The sequence below is a fragment of the Spermophilus citellus genome (assembly GCF_964194105.1).
Source record: "Spermophilus citellus genome assembly, chromosome: 2".
In the NCBI taxonomy this organism is placed as follows: domain Eukaryota; kingdom Metazoa; phylum Chordata; class Mammalia; order Rodentia; family Sciuridae; genus Spermophilus; species Spermophilus citellus.
This window is the reverse complement of record NC_138183.1, coordinates 92,812,530-92,834,262: the sequence shown is the minus strand read 5'-3', so window position 1 is coordinate 92,834,262 and position 21,733 is coordinate 92,812,530. Positions and strand designations below refer to the sequence as shown.

At 33.1% G+C, this 21,733-nt stretch overlaps 1 protein-coding gene across 1 annotated transcript in view; it reads right to left on the bottom strand.

Moving 5' to 3' along the window:
* Positions 1-364: 364 nt before the first annotated feature.
* LOC308641552 (RING finger protein 17-like) overlaps positions 365-21,733 on the bottom strand; it is a gene marked incomplete at both ends in the record, with an annotated part of 66,438 nt that continues 45,069 nt past the window's right edge. The window contains 8 exons of the mRNA XM_081280223.1: positions 365-517; positions 1,655-1,745; positions 7,634-7,752; positions 7,901-8,051; positions 9,046-9,273; positions 16,729-16,849; positions 19,622-19,742; positions 21,021-21,136. Of these exons, the coding sequence (XP_081136349.1) occupies positions 365-517; positions 1,655-1,745; positions 7,634-7,752; positions 7,901-8,051; positions 9,046-9,273; positions 16,729-16,849; positions 19,622-19,742; positions 21,021-21,136 (1,100 nt within the window). The remainder of the gene's footprint in view (positions 518-1,654; positions 1,746-7,633; positions 7,753-7,900; positions 8,052-9,045; positions 9,274-16,728; positions 16,850-19,621; positions 19,743-21,020; positions 21,137-21,733) is intronic.

The following is a 21,733-nucleotide window of genomic DNA, read 5'->3' as shown; positions in this document are numbered from 1 at the left end:
GCCAAGGGGCTCAGTCAGATCTGGTACCTACTATATTTTTGTTCCCTTTTCCTTTGGTTTAGAATGTAAATATCAAAGAAAAAGAGAAAGTACAAAAGCCAGAACATATGCAAGCTGTTTGACCTGAATAGAGAAATAAATAATTCTGAAGAAATTGTTGTCTCCTCAGAGATTAATTTTTAAATTATCTTTAAGAGCAAATAAGATATAATTTAGATTTCTATTTTTCTGAACTAGGGATTGAACCCAGGCCCTTGCACATGCTAGGCTAGTGCTCTACTACTGAGTTACATCCACAGCCCTGCAATTCATATTTGAAAGCACACCTATATAAAAACTTACACAGGTAAATAAGAAGTATCTATCACAAACTGATATCAAAAATTTGAAAAAGTCTGTACCTTCTTTCTCTCAAAGCCAAACCTTTTTTAATCAGATATTTAGAAACATCGACACGCTCTCCTTTTTCATCTCTGCAGAAAATTTTCACAGGTAATGGCCATGTTGTGTTGCTTTCCTGTAGTGATTTAAGAGTACAGTAAATAAAAGACACAAAGAAAAATATTTTGATAAATAGTGTACTTTTCTCAGGCATTTCTTCTATTTTTCTCTAAGCAAGCCAAAGAAGTTTCTGAACTGAGTAAAGATATGTTGATATCTAAATATATCGAGGAAAAATAGCATGGGAAAGATCAATGGGGACAGATATTTGTTTTATGAAATATATGAGGAATATAAATTTTACTGCCAAGGTAAAATTTAACTAAAGAAATGAAAAAAAAAAAGAGAAACAAAATGAAAAAAAAATTTTCCAACTCAAACGAGGGGGAAAGACACCACCACTTAAAATGTTTTTATATTCCCCTAAACTCTTTGTCAATTATAGAATTAAAATATACTTTCCAAGGTGTGCCTTTTTTCCTACAGAAAGCAAAATATCTACAAGCCATAAATTCTGTTTCATATGGAAAAAGTTATAAAAATGAGGGAATTAGGAGCTCTGTAATTCCAGCAGTTCGGTAGGCTGAGGCAGTAGGATCACAGGTTCAAAGCCAGCCTCAGCAAAAGCAAGGTGCTAAGCAACTCGGACTCTGTCTCTAAATAAAATACAAAATAGGGCTGGGGATAGGGCTCAGTGGTCTGTCAATCCCTGGTACTCCACAAAAAATTATACACAGAAAAAGTTAACATGGAAAAATGATAAAATTCTGATAATTAATGCAGCAAAACATTTAAATTAGAAAAAAGAAGGGAATACAAAGAATATTTTTAAGTATTCTGAAAAAATAAGTGCTTATTCTCAATTCCATACTCAAAAATATATATTTTATGACTTACAGTGAATTTTGACTTATCTAGAAGCCCGATTTTCCACTTTAATAAAATATTACAAGACTTCAGAAATATGCTCTAGCATAAACATGTTATATTTTATCATGCAAATTATCAACTTAATATTACTTTAGAAATATCTTGATTTATTTATATAATCATTTGTGTATATCTACTATCAAATAGGCATTGTACCTTGAAATAAGACCAACAAAGTTCACTACAAAATCCAAAAAAGCATTTTCTCAAGAAAATTGATGAAAACATTAATGAAATGATTAATCAATATATATCCATTGTAACTGTTAACCTTACTACCCACCTGTAAAGTTATGGTTGCTATTGCTCCAGTGAGGTACAATGAAAGACAGTCACAAGCTGTTGCTGTCCACTTGTCACTCCCACCAGTTGGTCTAAAACAAAAATTAATGACAACTTGTTTTATAATAGTATACAATATTGATATATACAAGAAATATTATACATAAGCACATAGTTTGAACCAACTGAATATGTAGTAAGAAATAAATTTGAACATGGATTCATATTATCTTCACAATTCTTTTCCCTGTTTTCATAGCCTTTTGTTCATCCCTCTACTTAGAATCCATGCTACATGCTAACTTATTTTTGTATACCTGGTTCTACAGTTTAACTGAAGATATCTAAAAGTTGATAACATTTTAAATATTCTTCATCATTAAATATTCAGGTGTGTGAACTAGATGAGACATCAGGGATGGTGTACTCTTCCATCATATTCCCTAACATCTAGCACAGTGCCTGGCACACAGAAAGTGCTCTGGAAATATTTAATAAAACAAAAACAAAAACATTCCTTTGCAATGATGATTATGCTGTCCACTTTGGGAAGTATTCTGTAATTCAGTTTGAATCACTACCCATAAATATGAGCCTCAACAGTTTATAAAATTTTACTTTTAATCGCAGTTTTTAATTGTTGACTTATTGATTCAACAAAATTACTCAAATTGATATAGTCATGCAATTTCGAATGACTAGAAATATCATAATTTTGGACATAAATGGCAAAATAATGTATACTAAAATATGCTCAATAACGTTTTAGCAAATAAATGAAAAGCAGGGTATATAACATCATCACTCATTTTACTTTGCAGAATTAAAACTGAGTGACTTTTGAAGTTTCTAACCATCAAGTCTACCCCCAAGAATAAGGAAGAGATTATATGTAAATCAGGCAGGATCCTAAACATAGTTTCTAAATCCAGAATCTCAATGAACTGAACTTAGTTGATGAATTGAGTAAATAACATGGTCAGTTTTATCATGGTAAATGGTTTATAAAAGTGAACTCACCCGTCAACTGGACATGGGGCTTTATAAAATTGGAGTTGGTAAGTATGCCAACACTTAATTTATTAAGACCAACCAGTGTTATGAGCTAAGAAGCTTAAACTATTAGTAACTCCCAGAATTAGTTATGTTTTAATATTTACAATTGCACTGCCAGGAACAGTGGTGCATGCCTGTAAGCCTGGTGAATTGGTAGGCTTAGGCAGGAGGATCACGTTTGTGGCCAGCCTCAGCAATTTAGCAAGATCCTGTCTCAAAAAATAATAAGGGCTGGGGATGTCGCTCAATGATAAAAGCACCCCTGGGTTCAATCAATCCCAAGTACTGCCCCTTGCTATTCATGGGGGGTTGATTCCAGGACTCCTGCAGAAACCAAAACCCTAGAGACCACAGCTCCACTTCTTTACGCCATCTTTTAACCTCTGGTTCTAGAAACCCTAATTAAAAATCAATTCTGTGTTTTGTAGTAAATCTGACAGTAATTCTATCTCCAGTGGCAGTGGCAAGATGAATAGTATGCACAAGCCTCTTATGTCAAATGGTATATTATCTAACATACCCCCATATTTACTTTAAACATCTCAAGATGACTTAAAATAGCAATGTATAATGTAAATGTTATGCAGCTGTTAGACTGTATTGTTTAGGGAATGAAAAGAAAAAAATCTGTACATGTTCTGTATAGATACTATTTTTTATAACATTTCAATCTGAAGTTGTGGAACCTGCAGATATGCAGGACCAACTCTATTATTATTATTATATATATATATATATATATATATATATATATATATATATATATATATATAAAATCAGTGTATTATTAAGGTTTTCCTATTATTTTTTTAATGTTAATTTTTTAGTTATAGGCAGACACAATATCTTTATATTTATGTGGTTGCTGAGGATCAAACCCAGTGCCTCACGAATGCTAGGCTCTACCTCTGAGCCACAACCCCAGCCCCTATTATTATTATTATTATTAATGTATTTTTTAGTTGTAGATGGACACAATACCATTATTTATTTATTAATTTTTATGTGCTGAGGATCGAGCCCAGTGCCTCACATGTGCTAGGCAAGCACCCTACCACTGAGCCATAACCCCAGCCCACAACACCTTTATTTTTATGTGGTGCTGGGGATTGAAACCAGTGTCTCACAAGTACTCTACCACCGAGCCACAACCCAGCCCTATTATTTATTTATTTATTTATTTTTTAAAAGATAGAGTGAGAGAGAGAGAGAATTTTTTTTTTTTGAGAGAGAGAGAGAGAGAGAGAGAAAGGGAGAATTTTTTAATATATATTTATTTTTTAGTTCTCGGTGGACACAACATCTTTGTTTGTATGTGGTGCTGAGGATCGAACCCGGGCCGCACGCATACCAGGCGAGCACGCTACCACTTGAGCCACATCCCCAGCCCTATTATTTATTATTGATACACATAAATATTAGCTTTTGAACATCTGAAGGTATTTACTATAATACTTAAAAAAAAGTAGGGATGTGGAATTTCATTTGGGGAAGACAAAAATTTTCAGGAGATGGATGGTGATAAAAGTTATTCAGCAATGTGAATTTTAAGATTAGAAAACTGTACACTTAAAAATGGTAAAAAGGGCAAATTTTATGTGATGCCATTTTATTACAATTTAAAAAAACTACAGAAAAAATATTTCTTGGAATAGCAGCAAAACATAGTGGGGCCAGAGTTTCAGTTCTAAATCAGATCCTGTTTATAATTCTAGCTCAACAATTGAATTGATGTTTTAATTGGATAATAAAATATTTAACCTCTGAAGATTTGATTTCCTTATCTATAGTTTAAGGTGTGTTGTCAACAATCACTAGAATTCTCAATGATAACATTATTCTATCCAAGTTCATAAGATATTATTAAAAGGTATGTCAGGAACTGTCTATAAGATTAGGTACAATCAGGAGATTGCTAGAATTCTGTTCAATAACAATATTCTAATTGAACCTAATTTAAGGGAGAAGTGAAAACTAGTAATAGGATTTATATACTATGTAGTCTTGAGTTTTCCAATCCAGGATATTGAAAAAACTTGTAGATATATAATTGTATAGCCACTACCAGTAAATACATAAAATAGAAGTGCTCATAAGATTGAAGAAATACTCTGTGCAGACAGGTGGACTATAGAAACTATTACTAATAAACTCTTCAAGAACATTAAACATGATGGTCCATGAGTAATCAGAACAGAAAGGGTCACTAGGGTACCTTATTCTAATCTCAATTTTAAATATCAGGTTTTAAAACATACTAAACCAATTTAGACTTATAGATTAACTTTGGACAAGTAACTTAATTTCTTGGTGTCAGTTGCTTCAATTATAATGTAGGAATAATAATAGTTCCCATGTCAGTTTTGTGAGAACTAAATGAACCAGTATGTGTAAAGCACATTATAAATGTAGACAATGCTGATGTATAGTAACTATACTTCACATATATCTATAATATATCTATATATGTATGTATGTATCTATCTATCTATCTAATACCCAAGGTTTTTGCATGAGGTCCTTGTGGGTAAGATCATAGGCAAGGGAAACCAATATAATTTATTCATTAAAAAAATCAGATGGGTACAGTGGACATGCCTATGATCCCAGTGACTTGGGAGGCTGAGGCAGGAGGACTGCAAGTTCAAGGCCAGCCTCAGCAACTTAGTGAGACCCTAAGCAACATAGTGAAACCTTGTTTCAAAATAAAAAATAAAAAAAAATTAAATATCACAGAGTTCATTGAAGTTTTTATAGTAATGCTAAAAGGATCTTTAGTTTTTTTAAGTTTTGTGAACAAATTTTTATTATTCCTATTTATATCAATGTCTGTAAAATCTATACACATATATGTGCTTATATGTATACATACATCTTTTAGCCAAATAGTAAGCAAGTGGCTTCAAATTAGGGAGTAAATTCAATACAGTACAAAATTATAAGCTGTCTTAAGTGATTTGGTTAATTTTGAGTAGCACAAAAAAATCACAGGAATTGATGTTAGTAGGTTTCATTAATGATGGAGCTGCTACTCATATGTAAAATGATATCCAGTATTCTAAAGTGAATAGGAGCTAAGATTTATTTAATACAGGTTGTAGACTATTTTGAACTTCCAGAGGGAAGGCCAATTGTTTTTGGCAGCACTATTTCTTCAGTGATTAGTTACTGTGATTTTTGACAAAAGTCAGAAATTCAAGTTTTAATGTGACATCTATGGTTTAAAAATGCAAATATTTCAAAATTTAAAAATGATGCTATCAGCCAAATATATGGTTGGATTTAGCCTACACACAGTGGACACAGAAGTATGCTTTCAAATTTACAAATACAAATTTTTACATTATTAGAGTACTACCTAGGTGCTGAATAATATCAGTATTTGAATTTCAAAACCAATTAGATGAAACATTACAAGAAGAACTATAAATTCTATATTTAGGTTAAAAAAATCAATTATCTGTGTACATAAAATAGGTTCAAATGAAAAATAGCAAACAACACTGAGTGGAAGCCCTTCTGAGTAAAAATGCTTAGGAAGGACACTGGGCTTACATTGTTCCTCCAGTTCAGGGCTGGAGCTTTGGCTGCAAATGCTAATCTGTTTCACCTGGCAATACCTTCTTCTCTGGGGGTACATGAGGCAAGATAATTCTAGTACAGTCAACAAGTGGACTGATATGCTTGGGCTCTTTTAAAGAATTATCCTTTAGGGCTGGGGATGTGGCTCAAGCGGTAGCGCGCTAGCCTGGCATGCGTGTGGCCCGGGTTGGATCCTCAGCACCACATACAAACAAAGATGTGTGTCCGCTGAAAACTGAAAAATATTAAAATTCTCTCCCTCTCTCTCTCTAAAAAAAAAAAAAAGAATTGTCCTTTAGTAAACTGAAAATTCAATGGCATTAAGAGCTGAGATCACTATATTTTTAACTTTTATAATGTGCAGAAGCTTAATGGGAGTTCAATGTGAGATGTTGTCCCTTTGCTCCATGATTCAATCTGGATCTTTTCTTTCCTTTGCTGCTGTCTTGCTCAAATTAAACTCTAGGCCCAGCAGCTTCTCCTCAGTGTATGGTATGGAAAGAAATGTCAGTTTACTCTAAAGAGTTATACGGTTAAAAAAGGGAACTATGACACATCATAGACTTCTTGATTTTAGTTATGAATTCCACCCTGTATTACTTCCCTTCTCAGATTAGCTTGCATGCTCCCATTAAATACTCTTGCAGATTTCTATTCTTAGAACCTTCAGAATCCCAGTCTGCCTTTCCTCTATCTCCTCCCATATAAACTGATTACTGAGGGTCTTGGTGCATAGAATTTCCCACTTGCTGATATTTGGGAGGTCATAGGAGTCATTTGTCACCACCTTTTTTTTTCAGATAATCAGTATTCACAGTATTTAGTTTTACTATCCAAGCTGCACTACTTGTACTGTAGGATTCTAGATTAAAAAATTATACTATGACATTTTTCCAGAATCTTCTATAATCTACTTTTTTGGTAATATATTTTTAGCTTTCCTTGCAATTCTAAATTTACAAAGTATATTTATTTCTATTTGCTTTTGTTGTTCCTCAAAGCTTTTTATATTTGCAGTTTGATTTCTACCTAGATACCATTCATACTCACCTATAATATATTTCCTTAATGTCACTAAATTTATGTGCTCCAAATAGTTATCTTTCCTCCTGTTGACACCTGAGTTAGCTAGATTTTATAAAAATTTCAGGACATGTTAACTAATTTAATACTGATAAGAACCCATTCAAAAAAGAGAAATATTTATTTATTTATTTTTTGTGGTGCTGGGGATTGGTCCCAGGGCCTTATGCATGCAAGACAAGCACCCTACCAACTGAGGAGAAATATTTAAAATGATAACATTCAATGGATAAAATGAATTTATTCAGCTAAAAACTACCTTATATCGACAAGAGAGCATTCCAAAGATAATCTTCCCATTGTCTTTAGATTTTCTTGAAGTTCTCTTAAACAGTTAATATTCACTACTAGTTCAACACCCACGTCATACAGCAATACCTATGAAAACAGCAATTTTAATATGGAAAGACAACATTTCAAAAACATTTTTGCAAATATTGAAAGCATAACAAAAACTGGATTAAATAACTGCAGTAAAAGTCCAAAAACGCATTCATTTTCACAATTTATTTATAATTGCATTTACCTCTACTAGTGTGTCTGTGATCATCCTGATGATCTGGCCTCTTCGCCACTGATTTTTATCTGGGACCTTAACAGCACAGTGCATATCATTTTCCCATTTAATAGGTTCCCATTCTTTGTTTTCATAAGCAGTTATCATCTTTTCTTCTAAACTATATAAGAATTAAAAATGTTTGACTTTCAAAAGTTAAAAACATTTTTTTTTCTCTGACAACATGTTTTCTACCGTCCCCCTTGGTCATTCCACTTCAGCCAAACTGTTCTTCCCTAAATATACCAAGCATATTTCCACCCACGTAACTAGCTCTTCCCTTTGCCTCAGATAAACTTTCCTTAGATTTTTAGGGGGTTATTCCCTCCTACCTCTTTCAAGGCCCATTTCAAAAGTGAATTTCATGCATCTTTGAGGTTTTCCTTTTAAAAATTACCTTGCTCCCCAAATGCTTTATTTTCTCTATCACCTGTAACATACTTGCAATACTAAGTTTTATTTGTTCATCATCTCTCCCTCTGTTATAATTTAAGCTCCATGACAGCAAAGACCTATATTCTTTACCACTGTTATCCCCAACATCTATATGCACACTGCCATGAGTAGGTGCTCAATAATTTGTGGGGTAAATAAATCCTAATATAGTAAAAATAATTAACAAATATACTATTAAAATTTTTAGTTTACTTTAGTTCAAATAATTTTGCTATTTTAATGAAACCATGTCATTTGCAGAAAAATGGACAGAACTAGAGACCATTATGTTAAGTGAAATAAGTCAAACTCAGAAGATCAATGGTCAATTATTTCCTCTTATATGTGGAAGCTAGAGATGAAAAAGAAAAAGGAGGTGGTGGGGATGATCTCATTAAAATCAAAGGGAGCTCAATAGAGGAAAGGGACCAAGGGGTGTAGAGTGGGCAGGCAAGTACTGGAAAATGATACCAAACAAATTATACTGTTATACTGTGTGCATGTACAAACATGTAACAACAAATTCCATCATTAATACAACTTTAGTGCACCAATAAAAAATGTGGAAAAAATTAAAATTAAGTAGATAAAAAAATTTTGCTATTTTAAAAATTCTACATTTAAAACTTCTGTTATCTTTGAAACAGTATAGGAAGAATGTTTTCCATATAATAGTATACCTATTAAGTAAGTTTTCTGTTAACAACCACTGAACATAAATCTTCTCAGGAGATATTACATTACAGATATGCACAGGCAATTCCTTATTATAAAGTGACTGGAAATTCTCATTAGGTAGAGATTTTACAGACATAGGACTTAAGTTGTTTACTTCATTTGAAATAATTTCTTCTGGAGAAGGATCCCATACTTCTATATGCTTTTTAGAATTATCTTTGAGGGTATATCTGAAAAATAACAAATGTCAGCAAAAAGAATATAGCAAAACATTCATGTTTGCATTTGCTTAGGCTTAGAGATGAATAAGTTTTAGCAACTTCCAGTTTTGATATTAATAATAACTAAATTTAGTCATTTAAAAAATGTTCTGAACCAACACCAAAGTAAGTACAAGAAGAAAACAAAAACTAAAAATTAAATTTTCTATTTTTAAACACACGGTTATAAATAACAACTTTGCTTCTAAGTTCAATGCTTGGCACTGATATTCTGCACTCCAAAGGAACAGAAGAATTCATATTTTGACAACTTGAATATTTATCTTTGACTAAAATATATCAATCCATTTACCATGAAGAATACAAGTTGGAAAATAATTACTATTATCAAAGTACTAAGAAGCAAAATCACTGAATGAAGTGATTTTGAAGTAATGTTTAAAAGATCAGACTAACTGTAGATGACTAGATGTTGTTTTTATCTGAATAAACATTGAATTTTTTTCACCATAAGCTAAGATTACACTCACCAAGGTTACTAACAATGTTTGTTGTTAAATCCAATGGACAGTTTTCAGTTCTTTCTTGAACTCTCAGCACTAGCTACTCTTTCCCTTCTTTAAATATTATTTTCTTTTGGTTCCTTGTTGTACTTCAGCTTCAAGCTCTTTTGGACCTCTCTTTCTTTCCCATAAGTGATCATTTACATGCTGCACTCCTCCACTTAAATTACATAACCAGGTTTGTCTTCTGAACTCCAGATTGACAGATTTATTTCCTCCATTCAGCTAATATTTATTGGATATGTACTGTGAGCCAGCAAGCATAGTGCTAGGTATGGCAGTGAAGAAAATAGATAGGGTTCTTATCCTCAGAAGATTATAGTTGTCATGCCATATCCTAGGTGGAAATGTTTCAAGCCCCCAATGGATGGTACCAAGCCAAATATATACTGAATTATAATTTGTGAATTTAAATAACAAAATAGAATTTTAATAATATAATAAATTTATTTAAAACATATTATTTCTCAAAGTTTCTGTTTAATACTTTCAGACTGCAGTTAACCACAGGTTAACAAACCATGGAAAGCAAAACCATGGATGGGGGGACTACTGTATGGTGTTACTAAAAAATTAAGTAAATAAGAAATTTTATATAATACAAACAAGAGTTACAAAGGAAAAGAACAAGAACACGGGCCAACAAAATCTAATGTAGTGTAAGAGTTGGGACTGATTATCTGATATATCAGCTGAGACTTAAAATAAGTAGGAGTTAGCTAGGTATTCCAGGAACTGAAAGAAAACATGTAGTTTTGATATAGTAAGTAAAAAAAAAAATGGTGTGGGATTTGTAGTAGGCAGGGGTCAGACTATTTAGGGAACATTACTTTTATTTTATAAAGGATGGTGGGCATGATATGGTTAAGTGTAGGGAGGCTAAGGCAGGAGTATTGCCAAATTCAAGGCCAACTTCAGCAATTTACAAGACTCTCAATTAAAAAATAAAAAAGACCAGGGATGTAGCTCCATGGCTGAGCACCCTTAAGTTCAATTGAAAGGAAGAAAGAGTAGTAGGTTGTGGAAATTCTTTTTCTTTTCTTCTCAGTCCTCAGGCTATCAGGAAAGTCACTCATCAAGGGAAACTCATGTTTTAATTTGAGCATGGGCAATAGACACAGTAAAAACAGTGGGTCAGATAACAGAAATCTGGGTTTGTGAGGGCACTGGGAGTTGTTGGGGTTGCTGGAGCACCAGAGGTAGATTTACTCAAATGGAATTTAAGCTTCTGGACCATGAGTGCCCTGGGACGGGCCAAAGCAATGTTTTTTGTTTTTTTTGTTTTTTTTTTTTTTTGAAAAATTTCCCAAAGAATAAAAATTTAATTATCTTTCCAATTTTTAAAACTGTTCTAAATGTGTAAAATCTAAAATTTACTATCATAACCATTTTAAATGTACATTTCAGGTCATTAAGTAGGTGTATTATTTTGCATCCATCACCACCATCTCTCTTTTTACTTTGCAAAGCTGAAACTCCTCTATTTATACTCACTAAACACTAACTCACTTCCCATTTCTTCCTACCTCCACAGTCACTGGCAACAACCATTATTTCTGTCTTAAACTACTATAATCATTCCTTATAAATGGCAACATATAGTATTTGTATTTTATGTGATGGCTTATTTTAATATAACAAAGGTTCATCCAGTATGGTACCGTATATCAGAATTTTTTTTTTCTTTTTTGTGGTAATAGGATTGAACCTTGGGAGCTTTACCACTGAGCTATATCCCCAATCTGTTTTAATTTTTGAGACATGGTCTTGCTACATTGCTGAGGCTGGCCTCAAACTTGTGATCCTCCTGCCTCAGCCTCCTGAGTTGTTGGGATTACACCTGGTTGTCTCTTTTTTTTAATTTATTTAGTTGTAAATACATATAGTATCTTATTTATTTTTATGTGGTGCTGAGGATCAAACCCAATGCCTCACACATGTCAGGCAAATGCTCTACCACTGAGCTACAGCCCCAGCTCCTAGCTCTTTTTAATTGCTGAATAATATTCTATTTTATTACAAAGTACATTTTGCTTATCTATTCATTTACAAGGACATCTGGGTCACTTCCATGTTTTATCTAATGAAAATAGTGCGATTATAAAAATGAATGTACAAATATCTCTTTGAGACTCTGATTTTAATTCTTTTGAGTATATACCCAGAAGTAGATATGCTGGATCAAATGGGAATTCTATTTTTAATTTTTTGAGGAACTGCCATACTGTTTTCCATAGTGGCTATACCGTTTTACATCATCACCAACAGATACAATTTCTCTACATCCTTAACATTTTTTTCCTAGTAGCCATCCTAATGGATATGAAGTAGTATTTTACAATAGTTTTAATATGCATTTCTCTAATAGTTAGTGATGTTGAATATTTTTTCATGTGCTTATTGGCCTATTGTATATCTTCTTTAGATAATGTCTATTCAACTCCTTTGCCATTTTTTGTATTGAGTGTTCTGTTATTTGAGATTCAGTAGTCTTCTACATATTCTAGATATTAATACTTTAACAACATATGCTTTGAAAATGTTTTCTCTTATTCTGTGGGTTGCCTTTATATTCTGTAGAGAATACCTTCAGATGTACACAAGTTTTACATTTTCATGAAGTTTAGTTTGTGTTTTTTAAACTGCCTATGCACTTGATTTTCTTTTTTTAAAATTTATGTACTAGGGACTGAACTCAGGGACACTTTCCCACTGAGTTATGTCCCTGATCCTATTTGTGTACTTTTGTATTTAAAAATTTTTTTTGTTATATATGACAGCAGAATGCATTACAAATTACTACTTTTTATTTTTTTAAATAGGGCCTTGAAAGTTGCTTAGGGCCTTGCTAAATTGCTAAGGCTGGTCTTGAACATGGTGAGTTCCCTGCCTCAGTCTCCCAGGTTGCTGGGATTACAGGTGTGTGCCACTCTGCCTGGTTGGGCACTTGATATCAACAAAATCACTGCCGAATCCAGTGTATGAAGCTTTTTGTCCAACATTATCTTTTATTGTTTTAGGTCTTACATTGAGGCCACAGATCCATTGTTAGTTTTTGTATGTGGTGTTAGGTGAGGGTTCAACTTCATTCTTTCGCATATGGATGTGCATGTTTCCCCAGCACCTTTTGTTAAAAATTGTTCTTCCCTTACTAAATGATCCTGACACTTTGGTTAAAGATCAACTTACCTATATGACAGTGTTTTTTTCTGGATTCTAGATTCTACTCTGTTGGTCTGTATGTCTATCATTCTGTTGGTTTGACATTGTTTTGATTATAGTAGTTTATAGTAAGTTTTGAAATCACAATGTGTAAAATACTCCATGTTATCCTATTTCAGGATTGTTGTGGCTACTCAGGACCCCTGGAAATTTCATATGAATTTTAGAATGGGTTTTTCTATTTCTGTAAAAAATGTAATTGGGATTCTGATGGGGAACAACACTAATCTTCTGATTACTTAGGTGGGAATGACATCTTAACAATATCAAGTCTTCTAATCTATAAATATAGAATGTCTTTCCATTCATTTGTCTACTTTAATGTCTTTCAAAAATGTTTTCTAGTTTTCACTGTATAAATCTTTCACTTTCTTAATTCTTAAAGTACTTCATTCTTATAGGTGCTATTGTATAAATATAAATGTTTTCTTAATTTTCCTTTTAGATTGCTTACTGTCAGGATGTAAAAATTAAACTAATTTTGTGACTTTGTATCCTCCTATTTTGATCAATTCACTTATTAATTCTAATAGTTTGTAAAGTCTCTTAGGTTTTCTAATATAAGCTCATACCATCTGCATCTCTTCCTTTCCACATTGGATGCCACATTTTTTTCTTGCCTTTTTGATTATTCATAATCTACGTTCATAAGGGATACCGGCCTGTAATTTTCTTTTCTTGTTCTCTTCTTTTCCAGCTCTGGTGTCAGGATAATGCTGGCTTCACGATTTTGGAAGTGTTCCCTTTAATTTTTTTTTAGGAGAATTTGAGAAGGACTGGCATTAATTCTTCTTTAAATATTTGGTAGAATTCAGTAATGAAGCCAAAATATTCTGGGCTTTCATTTGATGGGAGACTTTTTTTAAAAAGCTAATCCGATCTCTTCATTATTGAACTCTTTGGACTCTTTCCTCATGATTCAAACTTGGAAGATTATGTTTTAGGAATTTATCTACTTCTAGATTATCCAATTTGTTGGCATAGTAAGTATAACATGTAAGTTGCTTTATGATCCTTTGTATTTCTGTGATACAGTTATAAAGTTCTTTCCTTTATAGAGTTTTCTTTTTGGTGAGTCTGGTTAGTCTGGATAAAAATTTGTTCATTTTGCTTGTCTTTTAAAAAAAATCACTTCTTAGTTTCAATGCTGTTTTAGTCAGCTTTCTATCACTATATGGGAATGTCTGAGAACAAATTAACTTATAAAGAGTAAAGATTTATTTTGGCTCACTCTCTTGAAGGTTTCACTACATAACTGACTGGTCACAGAGCTTTGGGCCTGTGGCAAAGCAGTACATGATGGCAGGAGTATATGATAGAGTAAAACCATTCATTTCATAGTCAAGAAGCAAAAAAGAGATAGGAAGGGGTTGGAGTCTCATAATCCTCTTCAAGGGCACACCCCAGTGACCTTTTAACTTCCCACAAGGCACCACCTTCTAAATTTCCACAGCATCTCTCAATAGTGCCACCTTGGGACCGAAACCTTTAACAAATGGGACTTTTAGAGACATTAAACATCTTAATAATAGCAACTGCTTTTTTTCTACCGTTTTTCTAGTCTCTTTTCATTTATTTCTGCTATAATTGTTATTATTTATGCTGATTTGGGGCTTAGTTTGTTCTTTTTCAGGTTCACTGAGGTGAACAGTTAAGTTGTTCTGAGATCTTCCGAAACTTCCCTCTTAGAACTGTTTTTGCTTTGTTTTATAAGTTTTAGTATGTTGTGTTTCCATTTTCATTTGTCCCAGGATATTTTTTTAAATTTCCTTTTTGATTTCTACTTTGGCCCACTAGTGTGCAGGAGTGTGTTTGTACTCACAGAAAGCATTTAAGAACAATTCCCCTACCATTTTTCATTAGGAAGTTATTACCAATCTTTAATAACTTCATAACTTAAATAATATAAAGAATTAAAAACAAGTCCCTTGATAATAGGACTTCCATAAAAATCTAATTCAGTCAATAGCTTTTATGTGTTTCAAACTATATGACTAACAGCATGTAACAATTATTCTGATTTTTATATATATTTTCTGAGCATAAACATCATAAACCATCATTTGGCTGGTGTTACAAAGTTAAAACTACACTTATCTTACAACCAGCAGTCCAAAAGAAAATAATACATATGTTGACACAAAGACCTGTGCCCAAATGTTTATAGTAGCTTCATTTGTGGAACTGCCCCAAACGAGAAATAATCTAAAAGCTCATTAGTTGGTAAATGAATAAATCTGGTGCATCTGTAAAATGGAATACTAGTTAGCAATAAAAAGAAACAAACTACTGGTATATGCAATATATATATGCATATGCAACAGCATGGAAGAATCTCAAAAGTGTTATGCTAAATGAAAGAAGCCAGACACAAAAGGCAATATACTATATTATTCTGTTTAATGAAGTTGCGGAAAGTTAGAATTATAGAGACAGAAATTAGGTGGTTGCTAAATGTTACTATAGAGGAAGGGGACTGACTACCGGGGGCATAAGGGAACATGTGACATTCTGTGTCTCTAATTCTTTCTTTTTTGGTCCTGGGGATTAAACCCAGGGTGCTTCAACTACATCCCTAGCACTTTCTATATTTTGGGGATAGGATCTCACTAAGTTGCTTAGGGCCTTATTATGTTGCCAAGGCTAGTCTCAAATTGACAATCCTCCTACTTCAGACTCCCAAGTCACTGGGATTATAGGCATGCACCACTGCACCCAGTGACATTCTGTATCTTGACTGGGATAACATTTATATGACTCTATATGTTGGTCAAAATCATTTAACTGCGTACCTAAACAGTGACATTTTACTACATACCTTTACTACTATGCCTTAATAATTCTGACTTCAAAAAGAAAAAAAAACTTAGTTCAATACAGTTTAAATGTTTACTCTCCTTTCTTTTCCTCCTTCACTTGCAATTAGACTGCTAAAAGGACAGGCCTTTCTTCTTCTGCTTCTAGTTCCTCCAGCGTTAAGGTAGGTAGGGAGAGCAAGACCACAGATCATAATACTAACAGGAGTCATAGCAGGTCTCTGTTAGGTGTCCTTGTTATGCCAATAGAAATTATGTGTGGGTGATATCAAAATATTGGGTTTCTTAAGGGCTACGTATGGAAATTCTTTAGAAGACTCTGCAGAGTCTATTCCTTTTGTAAAAGTTTCTGTTGTGGAAGAATTCTTGGTCTTGACTGCCAAATCTTTATATTCAACCTTACCAGTACTCTGTTCTTCTGCTTCTTGGGTCACCTATACCACTGGTTAGTCTTTGATGGTTATGAACAAAATGGTTTAAGCTTAGTTACTTTAAACCTAAACCTAGGAAAATTCACGTTTCTCCAAATGGGAATACCACAATGCTTTTTCTCTATTTTGCCATATCTTCTCCCAATTCCCTTTCTAAAATAGGTAAAGGGGGGCTGCCTAAGCAGACATTCCATTTAGAAATAAAATGCCAGTCTCTTTTTCTAAGAAACAACTTTGATCATGAGAAGCTTTTCTTTAGGTTTTAAAGTTCCTTAGGAATGAGGGTAAAAAGTCATTCTACTTCCTTAGACTAACAACTCAATTATTTTCCCACTATTTTTTTCTGATGTAGGAACAGGAAATTCCAGTTTCCCTTCTTGTGTTTGAAATTTTACATATAAACTAACAGTAAAAGTTTACCTGTGTACTTACCCTACTTCATAAGATGCTAAGCCTTCTTTCACAAGCTGGTCATTAATACTAGTAGGAGTCATTCCAGGAGCAGCAAAAGAATCAAAAAGCTCAACTAAGAGCACATTATCTTCTAAAATTTCTGTAAAAACACAAAAACTAGTTTGGGGAAAGAAAGAAATATATTGCAAAATAGACTAAATGAGAATTTTTTTTAACTGGAAACAATTTCTTTTTTTGGCATACATGAGATTTCTTGCTGAATATGTCACAGCCTCTGTCTAGAAATTATAGTAGTATTTTGCAGTCATAATGAATTGTCAATGTTACCTGGAGCATATATAAATTAGTAAAAATTCTATTTTAGGTTATTGTATGCCACTGATTCTATAACAAAACCAAATAAGCTTAACCCTTTTGGATTCAGAATAACACAAATTAATATTTACTCAACAGAAATATTCAGTAGTATATTTATACTGGTTTGTGTAATTCAATCAAGTTCCAAAAGCACACAAGTGAATGAAATTTAACTCAGGACAGTGAGTCATTATTTGTGAAGGTTTACAGCTTTTTTTTCTTTCTTTGAGTCTTATTGTGTTGACCAGGTGATCTTCCTGCCTCAGGTTCTTGATAAATACCTGGAATTATAGGCCTGCACCACCACACCTAAGGTTTATAGCTTTTATAAGTATGGTACAAAGTTTAAAATGACAAAAACTCAATCTAGAACTCTCAATTAACTGGAATATTTTTCTTATCTCTTCATGTATTAGGACAAACCATTTAATTTTTCTTTTAGAAAACTAAAATTTATTACTTGATCGATCTGATTCTTAAACTACAGTAGGAACTGAGGGTATAATTTACATCTTATATGCCTATTTTCTTTATTTATGGTCACAGAAAAGGGAACTTGATAAAGAGGAATTTATTTAGGAAACACACATCTCTAAAATATGCACCGAGATCAATGTATGTCTACAGTTTTTATACAATAGTAGCTAGTAGAAGCTGGTCAGAATGATGATTCCAAAAAAAAACCAATCATTGCTGGGCATGGGGGCACATGCCTGTAATCTTAGTTCCTGGGAAGGCTGAAGCAGGAGGATTGCAAGTTTGAGGACACTCTCAGCAACTCAGTAAAATCCTTAACAACTAAGCAAGACCTTGTCTCAAAATAGAAAACAAAAGAGATGTAGTGCAGTGGTACAGTGCCCCTGCATTCAATCCCTAGTATAAAAACAAAGTCTAAAAAAACCCATATCAGCAATAATATCCTACATTACCCAGTTATAAGAGTACATACACAATAGAAAAATTGTTTCAAGAACTGAAAAAAACAATCCTGGCTACTTTTCAGTGGCCCAGATGAGTTACCTAGAAACAAAAGGCCAAGCAATGCAAAGTAAACTTTGATCCTTTTACTTTCTATCTCTTATGTCCCTTTAGTTTTTTGGTTTCATACTTCTCATTCATGAAGTTCTTTGTTCCAATAGGGGCAACTTTCTCTGTGTTCTGTACCTTTACCATCTTCCCTGCTTTCCTCCAAATTTAATTTGAATGTCCCTTTCCTTAGAAAGTGATGATACACACACACACACACACACACACACACACACACACACACACACACATATATATATCTCCCATTTTCATCTGTGGTAATTTACTTTATTAGATATGTTACAACTAGTGCTAGATGTAATTGGCATACCAAATAAGTAAACAAGAGGAATCCAGAACAAATGCTATGTTTTGATGTATTATCCATGGGAAGATTCTCAAGGAGGGAGCTAAAAACCAATAGAACACAATGTCAAAAGAAAGTTGGAAAGTTATCCGGCTCAAAATGAGTGGAGGCTGCTGAAGAACTAGCAGGCCTTTTAGTTTGTTCATTTCAGAGAAGCCAGATATAAAAATCCTATAGACTAAGGATACAGTTTCTATAATCATATTCCTCTTAAACTCAACTATTTATTCTAAACAATTTCTTGAATTAATACAGTGAATAAATTATCAGAGAAACTCCATCATTTATAAGTTATATAAACTTTAGCAGTTCATTTTTGAGCTTCAATTTTCTCACTAGAACAGGCTAATCATCTTATAATGGAGGGATCATTTAATGGCAGTGTGATAAAAATGAAAAGCAGGTGTAATAAAACTATCCTTGAAAGTGCTAAGTAAATATGGTCTATGTATCCCCTATAAGGACTCATTGAAATAGTGTTTATTGTAGTTTTGGAATATATCAAAACACATCCCCAATACTCCCGTTCAAAACTCTTGGGACTAGATTGTTTCAGAATTCAAAGTTCCTCAGTCTGAGAAAAACTACATAGTACACAAACTTCATACTCAGTCAATACCTACCAATGGAGTATGAGGCAGAAGCCCACTGATATTACTACCTTGAAATAGAATGTACAAATATTTACTGCAAAAGAGATAAAGACTATATCTCATATAAATTCAGGATCAGATTCTGCCAGAACTAATGTTATAAAATAGTGGACTAATAGCTTTGGGGCTTTGAAGGGGTCACGTCAAGGGTGTCTTGTTTTTTAAGATGAGGTCTTGCTATGTTTCCCAGGCAGGCCTTGAACTACTAGGCTCAAGTGATACTCCTGCTTCAACCCTCCAAGTAGCTGAGACTACAGGTATGCACCACCACACTCATCAGAAAAGTGACTTGGTCTTTAGTGGTAATTTTTACCTCAAGGGCCAATTTAGACTCTAAAGCATGCAGAAAATATAATCTCATTATACAGTCTCAATGTTACTTCTCACTACTACTCCTCCTCCTCACGGCACATTGAATTTACCCTAAGATATGACAAAAGTTATGTAATGTTAATCTTATTTAAAATAATTTATGATTATATAGTAAATAAAAATGGAAATAACTTACTAATAACTGAACATGTCATAAATTTATCTTGAGCCTTTTCTTCAAATTTTTCTTTAGCTTTTTTGGACCACTGCATCATCCTTTTACATGGCTCAATACGTGCCAGTTTACATTTAATTGCCTGTGCCAAACAAAATACCGCCATTAAGAAAATAAACTTAATTTCTGGTTATTTTATAGTTAAAATAAAGTTTTATCTATATGTAGAAAACTAATGTTTATGTAACTCAGTGCAGTTGATGAAAGTATGTTTGAGGCCCTGGGTTTGATACCAACACTGCAAAAAACAAAAAACAAAAAAACAAACAAAAAAAAAAACCCCAAAAATAAAACCTCCCAAAACAAAAAACAATCTTTGTGTCTGAATTTATAAATAATAAAGGTATCTATAAAAGTACTTTTTAAAAAATATTTATTTTTTAGTTGTAGTTGGACACAATACCTTTATTTTATTTATTTATATATGGTGCTGAGGATCAAACCCATGGTCTCGCATGTGCTAGGTAAGTGCTCTACCGCAATCCTCGCCCTCTATAAATTACTTCATAAATTGAAATAATTGGAATAAACTGAGTATTTGGACATTAGTTATCCATGTACTTGAATAATAAGCATCTGTTTAAAAAGTTAAATAGTCATGATACATTTTGTAAGTGAGAAAAGCAGGCTTTCTAGACTATTTATAGTCTAATTCTATAATTCTTAAAACAAAAGATGATGGACAGTGGTAGAGAACGTGCGTAGCACATGTGAGGCACTGGGTTCAATCCTCAGCACCACATAAAAATAAAGGTATTTTTTCTGTCTACAACTGAAAAAAAAAATGCATCTTACTAGTACATATACCAAAAATGTTGAACAATATTTTTTAGTGATTAACTTCTTTTGCTTACCTGTATTTTCAAGTTTCTTTTTCTATAATATTGCCCATTATTCAAAATGAAAAATACAGCTTACTAACAATTTAATTAACATAGAAGAATATAAATTTAGAAATAATTCAGCTGGGTTTGGTGGTGCACGCCTGTAATCCCAGCAGCTAGGGAGGCTGAGGCAGGAGGAACATGAGTTCAAAGCCAGCCTCAGCAAAAGCATGGGGCTAAGCAACTCAGTGAGACCATGTCTCTAAATAAAATACAAAAAATAGGGCTGGGGATGCGGCTCAGTGTTCAATCCCTGGTACCAAAACAAACAAATAAGAAATAATCCTTCGTATCCTTTTCTAGTCATCAGTTACTACAATCAGTTACTGTAGCAATACTTATTTATAGTTCTTATATCAGAAAACATTTATAGACAAAATAGTTATTACCAGAGCATTTCTGTTAAAAACAACTTCAAAAATACTTTCATATTTGTGTTAACATTCCAACTCTAGAGTTCATAACAAGTAGATTACCTTCTCTGGGTGATTCAGAAACTCATCTTTTATTTTACGCATTTCCTTAAGTGTTATTTTTGCAGTATTACCAAAGTCCACATATTTAACTTCAACTTCCCGACGGCCAGGCAATCCTTTAAAAGTTATGAAATCAGAAATTGCAAACTCACAGACTTCTATGTCAATCTAAGTCACTAAGCTTTAAAGAAATTTTTGGAAGGTTCAAACAGAAGTTTAAATAAAGCCCTACTGCACACTGACCTTTGTGAAATCATTCAAAATATATGGTTGACTTTAGTCTTTCTCAGCACATTATGTAGAGTGGTATTAAACTTTTTGTTATCATTTTCAAATTTAAGGACAAATACAAGTATATGTCATTTCAATATGGAAACTAGTCCAGCATTCTCTGCTCCAAACAAGTGGAAGCAGATGGCATAGTATTGGTACTCAAAATAACACTTCACACAACTTAGAACCTATGGTTGTGGATATCTGTGAAAACTGAGAAAGCACAGGCTATTAAAAGTATAAGGCTAATGAAATGTGGAGGAATTTCTCCCTGTTTCCATTGCAATCTTCAGGCTAGAAGAATATGCTCAGCTGTACCAAAGCCACCCTTTCCTCAATGGAGATGTGATTTTAAACAAGCAGATGAATATGGAATAGAATTTAAAGAAACTTATTTTTTTTTCTTACCCAAATTATCAGTCACATATGAGAACAGATCA